The sequence below is a fragment of the Eriocheir sinensis genome, chromosome 54 (genome assembly GCF_024679095.1).
Source record: "Eriocheir sinensis breed Jianghai 21 chromosome 54, ASM2467909v1, whole genome shotgun sequence".
NCBI classification, from domain to species: domain Eukaryota; kingdom Metazoa; phylum Arthropoda; class Malacostraca; order Decapoda; family Varunidae; genus Eriocheir; species Eriocheir sinensis.
Window position 1 is genome coordinate 4,954,283 of NC_066562.1, and position 14,644 is coordinate 4,968,926.

Here is a 14,644-nt window from a genome sequence, read left to right on the forward strand (position 1 = left end):
GAGTGATGAGTCAGACGTCACTTTTATTATGTATTTTTTCATTATTTATGTCCTAAAACAAAAACAAATAAACACTTATCACAAACTTTATCACATGCTTCCTGTGGCGTTTTATTAGTAAAGGGTGAGTAAACCATGTGCTGGGTGACTTAAAATAAATGTTAGACGCGCAGTAGCTATATATATAAGGTTATTTCTGCTTTTTTTATCTGGCTGATCTGGGATGATAATTTGCAGGGCACTTTTCAGATGCATAACACGCATATTAATTATCTGTGTTATCTGTTGGGAGGGAAGTGAATCAAGTGAAATTGTAAGTGTTGGTGTGTTATGACAATTTTAAAGATGAGTGTGTATATGTTTTCTGAATGAGTCTTTTATATATCACACTAAAATCTGTTGAGGGAGCTTGTTCCAGTCACGTATGGTGCGCAACGTTGCCAGATTGTCGTACTCTGCCTGTTATGTTTGCTGATTTACGACCCCAAAACTCCTTTCATCCCCCAAATATATGGTTATCGTTTAAATGGTTAATTATTGGTGCTTTTTGGCAACAGTAATGAGCCAGAAACCGGTAAATACGCGGCTCTGAGTACGATAATCTGGCAACGGTGGACTTGTGCGTGGAAAGTGCTTGTATATGCGTCAGTGTTAGTGTGATATGTTTGGTATTTATGGATTTGTGTGTCACGAGTACGTTGACTATTTGCGTTGTGTAGCTAAGTATGTGGGTCAATGACAATGTGAGTGTTTGTGATCTTGTACTTATATAGGCCTAGATTAGGTTTTTAATATTATGTATTTCTTCCGTTCGTTCTTTGTAAGTTTATATTACAGTAAATTCCCTTAGTTATACATATTATCTATCCCTTAAGTATCCTTTCCCATCGTATATAAGTGTATAAGTCTGTGTGCTTGTCGACGTGCGTATGTGAAGAGGTTCCATGTTATTCTTGTCATACTTAAAAATAATGCTTGTCAAGTGCTAATTAGAGCATGTTACACTATAATTGTCCCCTACCGGTACCACATTAATTGTATAGCTACCTACGGATTTATACGCTATGTAGGCCTAGCTGAAGGTTGGGATTGTATATATGTTCCTGAGCCCTTCTCCTTTATTGTATATATTTACAACAATAAACCATCAATCAATCAATCAATCACCCACAAGTTTTAAGACTATTATCCCTGAGCATACGAAATTAATTCCTAATGCACTTTCCAGCCTACGTCTTATTGGATTATATTATATGTTGTTTGATGAGCTTGGATCGATAGGCTGCATGGCGCATTGGTTAATTGGTGAGACCTTTCGGTTCTTTGCCTGACGGTTTACTCAAGCATGACTCATAGGGAAAGGTCATCCAGGTAAGAAATCCAGGTAAGTCAAATATAGCGAAAACTAGTAGGCCTATTGGTCAGTACTGGTACCCGTGCCGATTGGTCTGGTACCGGTATAGTGCCGTGTAACCGGTACCCTTATTATCGGTACCGGTCCTGGGCACCCTAGAGAAGTGATAAGCCACGACTTGGCAACACACACAGACACACGTCCACAGCTCGTACACACTGACGTACACACGGCGTCCCTAGCCCTAGGTCACCCCAGTCCCAGGACCCCTCACAGGACCCCCGTAGGACCCTGTAGGAGCTGTAGGACCCCGTGAGGCGCCGGCAGGGAGGGAGGGCGAGGCAGGCAGGCAGGGGCGGGGACATCATGTGACCACCCTCAGCCAGGCAGCAAGAATGGTGAGGCTCGGAGTGCTGTTTTCTGCCCTATTTTGCCTGTTTTTGGACCTTATATGACCTCCATTGTTAATTTAAGGTCAAATAGTACGAGTATGTTACCTGTGTTAATGTCTGTGACCTTGGGAAGTGGGGAAATGAGGTCTGATATATGGACTCGTGTGATTTGTGCTGTTTTCTGCCTCATTTTGCCAGTTTTTGAACCTTACATGACCTCCATTGTTAATTTAAGGTCAAATAGTACGAGTATGTTACCTGTATTAGTGGCTGGGACCCTGGGCAGTGGGGAAATGAGGTGTGGTATATGGACTCGTGTTGTTAGTGGTGTTTTCTGCCTTATTTTGCTTATTATTATTCTTTATATCACCTGCATAGTTAATTAGAGGTCAGGTAGTACTAGTCTGGGTTAAGATTCATTTTAGGTCCGTGCCAGTATCTCATTACCTACCTTATGAAACATCACTATCTCTTCATATATCTTTTCTACAAACCTTCAACAGTCATGGAAATGCTTTGAAAATCCAATGCAAGGACTTTTTTTTTTTTTTTTACTCTTGAAAATAGTGGATAATGTTTACGAAAGCGTGTCGCCTCCTCTGGCGACGGCTGCGGCGACGCTGCAGCCGGTGTTGCGAGAAATACCCCCTCGCTGAAATAAGTCACATATACATGTGGGGGAGTGCTACGCCCCCCCTGGTTAGAAGGGGGGGTCGAGGGGGGCACAGCCCCCCTGTTAGTAGGTCGTAAAGTTTGGTTGGAGTAGTTTAAATATGCTCCCTGACCCTAAACCCTCTGTGAGCTATTTCACGGCTGCGGCGGCTGTAGCGTCGCCGCGGCTGCCGCCAGAGGAGGCGACACGCTTTCGTAAACATTATCTCCTATTTTCAAGAGTAAAAAAAGTCCTTGAATTGGATTTTCAAAATGTTTCCATGACTGTTGAAGGTTTGTAAAAAGATATATGAAGAGATAGTGATGTTTCATAAAGTAGATTATGAGATACTGGCATGGACCTTAAACGAATCTTTACCCTAGTCTGTTACCTGTGTTAATGTTTATCTACCTGGGAAGTGGGTAAAGGAAGTTTGGTATATGGAGGCATGTCATAAGTGCTGTTTTCTGCCTTTTCTTGCCTGCCATTGAACCTTATGGCACCTAGATAGTTAATTCAAGGTCAAATGGCACTAGTCTGTTACCTGTGCTGGCTGCTGCGTACATGGGGAGTGCATGAAGGAGCTGTGCATTATGGGTCATGGGTGTATTCTTTGCTTCATGGCCAGGGAGGCAGCTCAGGGGCAAAAAGCCAAAACAGGAACAGAAAGACCCTCGAGGCCAGTGGTTCACAACGTTTTTTGTCCATTTCCCCCTTTCCAGTCACTTTTTCACCTGTGGACCCCTACATCTCACGGACCACTCATGACCATCCCGAGGGCCAAATTTGTCCCGTGGGCCGAGAGTTTGACAGCCCTGGTACCGTTAGCTAATGCAGAGCATTTCAAGCATTTATGAATTCAGTTTTAAGGATTGTGTACAGTGGTATGAATTTTATTCAGAGCTGCATGTCTCCTAATTCCAGTATAATAAATTAAAAAATAATTAGGATCTCAATGGACCCCTTGAAATTCTTCCATGGACCCCTGGTTGGGAGCCACTGCTCTAGACGCTGCTCCAACAAAAGAAACCAGAACAAGAGGCCAGAAGAGAGGTCAATTTTGGGTGGAGAGGTGTCGTCATACTCTCCTCTAGAAAGCGTTCAAGCTGTAGGCATAAAAAATAGCAAAAACCACACATATCCACTTACCACATCTTAAATACACTTCCTAGCCATTAACCCCTTCACTCTGGCGACGCCGACGTCGGTGTCCGTTAGTCCTCTTCTAAACCTCTTAATCCTCTTCTAAACCTTTTAAGAGGAAATGTAAGAGGAATTTAGAGGAGGATTGAAAGGTTTAGAAGAGGATTAATCCTCTTCCATTTCCTCTTGACGCTTTCCATACTCTGACGCTGACGTCTGCGTCATGTATTGAAAGGGTTAACAGGAGTAACAGACTAACATTACCTGGCCTGTAATTAACTATCCTGGTGATGTGTGGTAGAATGAAGATTTAAATATAATACCTAATGCTAACCCTGCCACCCTCCCTGTCTCCCCTGCCAGGCGTCATACACTCAGGAGGATGACAAGCACTACAGGGAGTATGGCCCTGGCTGTGAGATCGGCTCGTTCCCGAAGGACTTTGTCTACGGCCCCGATGACCCCGATCAGGACATATCCCTCATTTTCGCCCCCGACCAGAAGCCCAAGATCCTCCTCATGGGGCTTAGGAGGTGGGTGTGGATGTATAGTTTGTCTGTCTGTCTGTATATCTCTTTCTGTGTGTCTCTGTTTCTCTCTATCTGTCTCTGTTTCTCTTTCTTTTTGTAGTTCTCTCTCTCTCTCTCTCTCTCTCTCTCTCTCTCTCTCTCTCTCTCTCTCTCTCTCTCTCTCTCTCTCTCTCTCTGTCTGTCTCTTTCTGTTTCTCTCTCTATCTGTCTCCATTTCTCTTTCTTACTGTTTGTAGTTCTCTCTCTCTCTCTCTCTCTCTCTCTCTCCTAACCCCCCTCCTTCTACCTCGTCAGGAGTGGCAAATCCTCCATCCAGAAGGTCGTCTTCCACAAAATGACCCCCAACGAGACACTTTTCCTCGAGTCTACCAACAAGATTGAGTCCGAGAACATCTCCAACTCTTCCTTCGTCCAGTTCAAGATCCTGGACTTCCCCGGCCAGATTGACTTCTTTGAGCCGTCCTTCGACTCGGAGAAGATATTTGGGGGTCATGGCGCTCTGGTCTTTGTTATTGACGCGCAGGTGAGGGGGACGATACTAGGTGAAGGTGAATGACTGGAGGAAAATTTGCTAGCCCAGGAATGTTTTAACCCGTCCGCTGCGATTGGCACGGATTTCCCCTTCACTGGTAGCCTGGTAACATATCCTCCCAGGTCTTTCTCTGCCTTATTTCCCCTGTTTTTGAACCTTATATTACCTCCATTGTTAATTAGAGGTCAAATAGCACTAGTATGTTACCTGTATTAGTGGCTGTGTATTAGTGGAGTGTTCCCATGTGGTATTGGTGTGCTGGATATCTCCTCCCAAGGTGCAGGACTTTACATTTTTCTTCATTGAATTGTAGCAGCCACTTTTTGCTCCACTCCTGTAGCTTGGTGATGTCTTCTTGGAGGAAATCCGTAGTCAAGGGGTTAAGGATGGCTGTGTTTTTAGTGTTGGTCTATAGCACTGGTAGGCTTTAAGGGGCCTAGTGGTAAAAAATGTAAAAAAAGAAAATTTGATCATCTATGGTAAGCGATATCTAAGGCAAACAGTCACTCCTGCCAACAACCCCTAACCTGACCAATCATAAATCCAAACCATCACTCAAGCATACAATCACAAGGCCAAACAGTCCCTGAAGTAAACAGTCAAACAATCTCCACAGTAAACAATCCACAAAGTAAACAATCATGGGCAATTTACAGGCTTTTTTTTCCATTATTTAAAAATAAATCCCTGAAGTAAAGAATTAAGGTAAACAATCAGGGCAAACAAGCATGGTAAACAATTGCTAAAGCCCAGAAACAATCCACAAAGTAAACAATCACAGGCAATTTGTGGGCTTTTTTTCATAACTTTCCTTTTTTTTTTTCCTTGATCTGTTTCCTTTGCCATAAAAAAAGAAGAAAAAAACAATCCCTGAAGTAAAGAATCAAGGTAGACAATCAGGGCAAACAAGCATGGTAAACAATTGCTAATGACCCCCCCCCCCCTCCCCTGGCAGGATGACTACATGGAAGCCCTCAACCGCCTGCACCAGACGGTCCTACGCGCACATAAGGTCAACCCTCATCTCAGGTTCGAGGTGTTCATCCACAAGGTCGATGGGCTCTCCGACGACACCAAGATTGAGACCCAGCGCGACATCCACCAGCGGGCCAACGACGAACTGGTGGATGCTGGTGAGGGGGGATGGAGAGAGGGTTTGAGAAGAAGGGAGGGAAAGAGGGATAGAAGATAGAGTTTGGGAGGGTGGGAAAGGAGGGGGTAAGGGAAGGGTAGGAGAGCTTGGAAAGAAGGGTGGGTGAGGAATGGAGAGAGGGTTTGGGAAGAAGGGAGGGAAGGGTATGAGGGTGAGGAATTCCATTTATGACCTATCTTTCCCATTTCCATAATTACATTTCCATGACCCATCTCTATATCTATAACCATCTCTCTAACATCATCCTTTTAGCCCTTCTCTTTCCATCTACAACCCATCTTCCTCTCCCCCAACTCATCTCTCTATCTATAACTATTTCTCTAACTCCATCCTTGTAGCCCATCTCTCCATCTACACCCTCTTTTCCTCTCCCCAACCCATCTCTTTAACTTCATATTTTTGGTCATCTCTATCTGTCACAACTCTCTAACTTCATCTTTTTGGTCATCTCTGTCTGTCACAACTCTCAAACTTCATCTTTTTGGTCATCTCTATCTGTCACTATCTCTCAAACTTCATCTTTTTGGTCATCTCTATCTGTCACTATCTCTCAAACTTCATCTTTTTGGTCATCTCTATCTGTCACTATCTCTCAAACTTCATCTTTTTGGTCATCTCTATCTGTCACTATCTCTCTAACTTCATCTTTTTGGTCATCTCTATCTGTCACAACTCTCAAACTTCATCTTTTTGGTCATCTCTATCTGTCACTATCTCTCTAACTTCATCTTTTTGGTCATCTCTATCTGTCAATATCTCTCTAACTTCATCTTTTAGGCCCATCTTCCTCTCCCTAACCCCTCTATCTATAACTATTTCTCTAACTCCATCATTTTGGCCCCTCTCTCTCCATCCATGACCCAAATTTCTTTCCCCCGCAGGCATGGAGCAGATCCACCTCAGCTTCTACCTCACCTCCATCTACGACCACAGTATCTTCGAGGCCTTCAGCAAGGTGGTGCAGAAGCTCATCCCGCAGCTGCCCACCCTCGAGAACCTCCTCAATCTGTTTATTTCTGTGAGTACCGTTCTTTGTTGAGGGTATGGGAATAGAGTGAGGGGTGGGGTGGTCTGCCAGAGATCTGCTGTCTTTCATCTCCTTCCTAATCTCCTTCTGTCCTCCTCCTTCACTTTCCCTCCTCCTCTAACCTGGTAGCTGTGGGGATCATGTTTCTTAATGGTCCCTCTAAGCGAAAAAAATGAGAAAAATCATCACTCATAATATATATCAATGCATTTGTGATCAGTTTATGCATCATCTATTTTGGGGGGTGTATATCATGGTACAAATTTGGCCCGTCGCTGCTACACGGTAAAGCCACAAATTTGGTCCGTCGCTGCTACTGGGTTAACGGCTGTACCATTAGGCAGCCCCTGAACCTTCCTCCTCCTCTTCCCTTAAACGGTGTCCCCTTTCTGTGGGATACTATAAGGTGATCTCGGTCCCTTCCTCCGCTTGAGCTTCTTCTGAGTTGGGTTGGTAGCCTCTGTAAACATCTCTACACGGAAATATTGATAATTGAAGCATTTTACATATATTAGTGTAATCATACATATTTTTCAATGTATAATCACAAAGAAAATGGTTGATTGAAAGGCAAATATGGGTATAATTCGGAACATATAGCGTGAGTGATAGGGTTGGCATCCCTGCGCAGCCCGTGTTTCCACTAGGCCTATGAGAGAGGAGGCCTATAGTGGGTGGGGAGTGACGTCAGCACCTCATGGTTTCCACCTCTCTCCACGCACACCAAACTAGGAGGTACGGTAATGAACAGTCAAAGTTGCGAGAATATTCAATCAGACTTAATAAGACTTGCCGACTGGAGCGAAAAATGGCAAATGAGTTTTAACGTAGATAAATGTAAAGTAATGCACATAGGTGAAAAAAATCCTAACTTTAAATATCAGATTCAAGGACATGAGCTCAGCGAAGTAAAACAAGGAAAAGATCTTGGTGTCATTATCAGTAACACTCTTAAAATGAGTGATCAATGTTCTGCAGCGAGTAAAAAAGCCAATATGATGTTGGGATTAATCTCAAGAAACTTTGATTATAAATCACCTGAACTTATGAAGAGATTATATTTAGCATTTGTAAGACCACACCTAGAATACGCCGTTCAGTTCTGGTCACCGAACTTTATCAAAGATCAAGTTTTGCTAGAAAAGATACAGCGACGAGCAACCAAACAAATTCCAGCGCTCCGAAACTTGCCATATGACGAGCGTTTAAAGCGTTTAGATATGTTTTCCCTAAAAAAGCGAAGGATAAGAGGGGACTTAATTGAAGTGTTCAAAATCCTTAATGGATTCGACAACATTAACCCAGATGGTCTATTTCAGAGAGACACCAACACAAGAACACGCAGCAACGGTATGAAGTTAAAGGGAAATCGATGTAACACATTGGTGCGCAGAAGTTTTTTCAGTAACAGAGTCGTCGATCACTGGAATAGACTCCCACCGTCAGTAGTTAGCGCACAGAGTATCAATAGCTTTAAGTCTTCTTTGGATAAGTACTTCAGGGATATAAGATTATACTGACCCTTCTTCGCATGTTTTCAGACAGATTGCAGCAAGACCACAACCTATATTCATATAATTCTCCCCCACAACCTAGATTGCAAGTAGCGAAAGTCAACAATAGAGTAAAGCAACAGTTAATGTCCGCATGACAGGTGGAGTGAGGTGTGGGTGCAGTAAGGTGACAGGTTACTGGTGCGTGCCTAGTACCGCCGGTAAAACGAGGATCAAGCCTCCACCTGTGCCCCTGAAACTACACCTCACCCATCGTGGGTATTGGGGGGGACTCTGGGGCTGCCCTGTGTAGGCCACTCGGCCTCTTCCAGTCTCCCTGTATTTCTATGTTCTTATGTTCTTATGTAATGAAGTCATATTCCCCCACAGCTTAGGTTAACAGTAGTGTAAGTTAAGGGTAGTAATTTCCTCTTATTTCTCTCTTTACTGTAAAATTTCCATGTCCCTTTCTTCCTTAAAGGTACATGGTGTTCTCTTCTAACTATTTCCTGCCGGCACGTTGCCGGAGGGAGAGGTGGGTGGGGAGGAGCCTTCATCTATTCTGTCCTGTCCTACCACACGTAGATCACTAGTAGTAGCGGTAGTAAACAGACACCCTCACCATAGACCGATAGGTCTTCTGGTGTCTGTTCTTCCTATGTATTCCCATGTATTCCTCCTCCTCCAATCTTTCATCTCCTTCTCCTATCCTCCTCCTTCACTTTCCCTCCTCTTTTCCTCCTCCTCCTCCTACTCCCCACTCATACCTCCTCAAATCTTCCCTCTCTTTTCCTCCCCTTCCTTCTCCTATCTTTCATCTCCTTCCTGATATCCATGGAAAAAAGTGAAGAGCCAGGGCAACTTACTCTCACAAGGAAACTAGCTATTGTTTTTTCAGCCTCTACATCCCCCGTGTATGAATGCCATTACCTTAAGCCTCAATCTTTGCAGGGCCACACCACACAGATCGAGCAACATTTTTTCTCATTCATTTTTCTTAATTTTTCATTTTTCAGTCATACTATTTCACATTCATTTCTTTTTTTACATTGTTTTTTTTTTTCATTTTTCTTAATTTCTCATTTTTTACATTCATTTTTCTTAATTTCTCTTTTTTTACATTATTTTTTTTCATTTTTCTTCATTTCTAATTTTTTACATTCATTTTTCTTCATTTCTTTTTTTTACATTCATTTTTCTTCATTTCTCACATTCATTTTTCTTCATTTCTCATTTTTTACATTCATTTTTCTTCATTTCTCATTTTTCACATCCATTAATTCTCTGCTGCGGTTTCAGAACTCGGGTATAGAAAAGGCGTTCCTATTTGACGTGCTCTCCAAGATCTACATAGCCACAGACTCCTCGGCGGTGGACATGCAGAGCTACGAGCTGTGTTGTGAGATGATCGATGTCGTCATTGATATATCCGACATTTACGGGTGAGGACGAATGTGGAGGTGTGTACGAACCCTCTGCTTCCGTTTCCTTCTCCTTATGTCTTTTCTTGTATTATAACTTTCTTGCGTTCAAACTCCTCTTCATTGCTTCCTCTGCTCCCTTCCGTCCGTTTCCCCTGCCTCCTCCCTACAATGTTTTTTTCTTCTTGTGGTTTAACTTTCTTGTGTTCAAACTCCTCATCAATGGTTCCTCTGCTCCCTTCCTTCTGTTTCCCCTGCCTCCTCCCTACGATGTTTTTTTCTTCTTGTGGTTTAATTTTCTTGTGTTCAAACTCCTCTTCAATGGTTCCTCTGCTCCCTTCCTTCTGCTTCCCGTGCCTCCTCCCTACAATGTTTTTTTCTTCTTGTGGTTTAACTTTCTTGCGTTCAAACTCCTCTGCTTCCCTCCTACTGGTTAGTATTTTCTTCTTAATGTTTCTTTACTTTCTCTGTTTTTTATTTCTCCTCGTTTTCTTCTTTATGTGTTTCTTTGTCCTCTCCTGCTTCCTCTTCTTCCTTCTTCCTGCTCATTCTCCTCTTTACTCTGTTCTTATTGCCTCCTCTGCTGCTTCCTCTTTCTGCTTCTTCTCTTCATATTTTATCTTGTGACTTTATACGACATAGGTTTTATTTTCTCCTCTTTCACCTCCTTTGTTTACTACTCCTCTTCCTACTCCTATCCTCTTCTTCCTTCTCCTTCCCTATCCACCTCCTCTAATCATCATTCTCTTTTCCTCCTCCTATCTTTCATCTCCTTCCTAACCTCCTTCTCCTATCCTCCTTCACCTATCCTCCCCTTCTAATCATCCTTCCTTTCTCTCTTCCTCCTTCTCTCCCTACTTCTATTTTTCTCCTCCTCCCCCTCCTATCCTCCTTCTCCTATCCACATCCTCAAATCATCCTTCTCCTTTCCTTCTCCTCCTCCTATCTTTCATCTCCTTCCTAATCTCCTCCTCAAATCATCTTTCTCTCTTCTCCTCCTCCTCCTCCTCCTCCCCGCTCACATCCCCTCGTCTCCCTGGCCAGCAGCAAGGATGAGGGCACGCAGGTCCCATTTGACAAGGACAGCTCCAGCATCATCAAGCTCAACAATGCCACCGTCCTGTACCTGAGGGAGGTGAGCCGCTACCTGGCCCTCGTCTGCATCCTGAGGGAGGAGAGCTTCGACAAACAAGGTGGGGGGGGCAGCGTGTGTTTTTTTCTCATTTTTCACATTCATTTTTTTTTACAGCTAAAAAAAAAAAAAAAAAAAAAAGAGCTCGCAAATCACTGCTATAAAAATCACCATTTGGTTTCTCTCACTCCCGTTTCATGCGTTCCAGGGCTCATCGACTACAACTTCCTGTGCTTCCGTAAGGCTATCCAGGACGTGTTTGACGTGCGCAAGCTTCAGCTCCAGCAACTCACTAACAGCCTGTCGTCACCGCTCCTGCAGAACAGCCACTCCAACGGCCCCACCACCTAGTACACACAACCCTGGCAGCTCTAAGGTGGCCGTCACACACAGGTACAGTATGCTTGTCACACTAATGTCCTGAGAGAATGGTATGGTACTTTCATGTCACACTTTTCAGGTCCTTTACCCCATCTCTTTTAACCCGTCCGCTGCGATTGGCACGGATTTGGCCTTCACTGGTAGCCTGGTAACATATACTCCCAGGCCTTTCTCTGTCTCTGTGGTGGATAGTGGAGTGTTTCCATGTGGTATTGGTATGGTGGATATCCCCTCCCAAGGTGCATGACTTTACATTTTTCTCCATTGAATTGTAGCAGCCACTTTTTGTTGCATTCCTGTAGCTTGATGTCTTCTTGTAGGAAATCTGCAGTCAAGGGTTTAAACGTCGCCACTTGTTTCCTTAACTATTCCACTGCAATTCTCATTTTCCTCAGCAATTATTCTCTCAAGCTCTCACAGTCCTTGTCCATCACCACCCACTCCCAGACTCTTCCACTGTCCCATTTCCTTAACCCAGTAGCAGTGACGGGCCAAATTTGTGCCATGATATAACCCACCCAAAATAGATGATACATAATCTGATCACAAATGCTTTGATATATATTATGAAATGGTTTGTGTGAGGGTGATTTTTTCTCATTTTTCTCGCTTGGAGGGACCATTAAGAAACATGATCCCTGCTGCTGCTGGGTTAACTTTACCTATAACTTTCGTGGGTCACTCCTCAGGTCCCAACACTAATAGCTCTCACAGTCCTGACCCCTCACCACCATTCCCAGACTCTTCTACTGTCCCATTCCCTTAACCTGGTAGCAGCGGGGATCATGTTTCTTATTGGTCCCTCTAAGCGAGAAAAATGAGAAAAAATCACCCTCACACAAACCATTTCATAATATATATCAAAGGATTTGTGATCAGTTTATGTATCATCTATTTTTTGGGGTTTATATATATCACGGCACAAATTTGGCCCGTCGCTGCTACTGGGTTAACTTTACCTATAGCTTTCGTGGGTCACTCCTCAGGTCCCAACACTAATAGCTCTCACAGTCCTGACCCCTCACCACCATTCCCAGACTCTTCCACTGTCCCATTTCCCTAGCTTTACCTATAACTTTCGTGTGCCACTCCCCAGGTCCCTCAGCCCATCACCCCCACTTGAGGCAGGATGAAGACGCAAGGCCCACCCACAGCACAAAGACCTGGCCACTCACTTTCCTGCTCAGCCTCACTCTGCCCATCCTGCCTGCACAGCCTCGGAGGTCTGGGCGCAGCACGAGGAGCAAGACAGGGGCTACTACTGATGAGCTGTCTGTCTCCTCACATGAAAGGGATGATTATTGGGTCTTTGAAAAGCTTGGCAATGCTGTATGTGTGTGTATGTGTTGAGGTGTGTGTGTGTGTGTGTGTGGGCAAGGCTGGATTGACATGTGGGGCACCGTCAAGGCTGCAGCACATTGGGGTTCTCCTATTTCCGAGCTATGCAGTGAGGCATTGTGGGACTTGTTCAGAGTTAAGAGGTATATCCATAGCAAGGGAGTCCTGTTGTCACGGCACCTCAGGGCCTTAAAGTATCGTCTGATCAACTTATGCTAACAGATAGGCAAAATTACAACAATTCAAAGCTGGCTTCATCTGTACGTGGGCTGGGGAGGCAAAATTATAACTATTCAAAGCTGGCTTCATCCGTACATGGGCTGGGAGGCAAAATTATAACTATTCAAAGCTGGCTTCATCCGTGCATGGGGTGGGAGGCAAAATTATAACTATTCAAAGCTGGCTTCATCCGTGCATGGGGTGGGAGGCAAAATTATAACTATTCAAAGCTGGCTTCATCCGTGCATGGGGTGGGAGCCAAAATTGTAACTATTCAAAGCTGGCTTCATCCGTGCATGGGGTGGGAGGCAAAATTGTAACTATTCAAAGCTGGCTTCATCCGTGCATGGGGTGGGAGGCAAAATTATAACTATTCAAAGCTGCCTTCATCCGTGCATGGGGTGGGAGGCAAAATTATAACTATTCAAAGCTGCCTTCATCCGTGCATGGGGTGGGAGGCAAAATTATAACTATTCAAAGCTGCCTTCATCCGTGCATGGGCTGGGAACCATAGGGGGGTGGATGATATATTTGATTGTGGGTGTAATTACCGTCATAACACCTGGGCCCATGGGAAGCGCAAGGCCCCTCTGTAAGGCCTTGCCCCGCGTCCAGCCCTTGAGCCTTTGAGGGGAGCAGGGAGGGAAGCAGAAGGTTGCCTGACTTGAGTGTGTGTACAGAAATATTTTGTTGTGCTCTACATTTTTATATCCATAGATGCCGGGCAGATTATTCTAAAGGAACCGTTTTCATCTCTTCTCCGTAATGTCGTTGCCCTGAGCTTAGTACGAAGTTATGTTGTGAGGATATGGTGATTGTTTTTCATGACAAATAAAATACTTTGAAACTGTACCATGCTGTTATTTATGGCTACTTGATAGTGTATTGACCAACCCTGTTTGTCGCTCTGTGTCTGTCCATCAGTCTGTCTGTCTCCTCTTGTTGTCTCCTTACCATTTTATCTCTGTAGGTCCTTGAGAGAGAGAGAGAGAGAGTTTTATCTATTAGGTCATGCATTTCTTTCTTTTTACTTTCTTTGTTGAGTTTACCTTAAGGAAACAATAATTATAACAAAAAGCAAGCACACACACACACACATCACCCCTGTCCCTCCCTTCCTGTCGTCCTCCTTCCCTTTTTTCACCCCTCAAAGATTTTTTTTAATCCCTAACTTGTCTTATCTCTTCAACTGTGCGTAAATATCTATCATTAAACACACACACACACACACACACACACACACACACAACACACACACACAGACACGTTAATCAGAAAAAAAAATCAATTAAAAAAAACAAAACTAAGAGAGCATGACCAGCACTGACACACACACACACACAGACGCCTGGGCATGCCACATAAGGCGCCCGGCCTCACGTGTGCCATAACACCTTGACACCAACACCTGCCCGAGACACGTGAGGCCGCCGACCGCAGGCAGGGGCGGAGAAAGGCGTGTGTGTGTGTGTGTGTGTGTGCTCATTTAGACGAAAACATTTATTTTTGTGTGTGTGATTCATTAAAACTTTCCTGCCACTTGCGATCGAGTTAATTCCAGTGAGGCCGAGGAGGCGGTGGCTGAGTGGTCAGCGTGCGGGCGCGGTATCCTGGAGGACCCGGGTTCGAGTCCCGCTCACCGCCACAAGAGGACAATTTTCAGTCATCGCCGAGTGGCCTGAGATTACCTATGTGGCTTCCTAATGACCACACGGACTCTAGCGACACTCTCTAAAGAGCATCATGACATGACAACATGACCTAAGGAAGACGGCGCCATTATAAAAACAAAACAAACCAAAAACAAAAAAAAAAACACTACTGCGCCACTAACGGGCTGGGGCCGACCAACAGGTCCCATCTAGAAAGCCTACCGG

General features: G+C 44.3%; 1 protein-coding gene across 2 annotated transcripts; it reads left to right on the plus strand.

Annotated features, from left to right (window-relative positions):
* Window positions 1-1,516: 1,516 nt before the first annotated feature.
* Window positions 1,517-13,619, plus strand: LOC126983590 (ras-related GTP-binding protein C-like). Of its 2 annotated transcripts, none has more exons than XM_050836398.1 (9): window positions 1,517-1,752; window positions 3,905-4,074; window positions 4,366-4,594; window positions 5,559-5,736; window positions 6,638-6,774; window positions 9,576-9,718; window positions 10,742-10,890; window positions 11,038-11,222; window positions 12,307-13,619. In XM_050836398.1, exons 1-8 carry the CDS (start codon window positions 1,750-1,752, stop codon window positions 11,178-11,180), a joined length of 1,152 nt encoding a protein of 383 aa, XP_050692355.1. In that variant the 5' UTR covers window positions 1,517-1,749; the 3' UTR covers window positions 11,181-11,222; window positions 12,307-13,619. The 2 variants fall into 2 exon arrangements, with proteins under 2 accessions (XP_050692355.1, XP_050692356.1); XM_050836399.1 differs by having other exon boundaries at window positions 10,745-10,890.
* The last annotated feature ends 1,025 nt before the right edge of the window (window positions 13,620-14,644 follow it).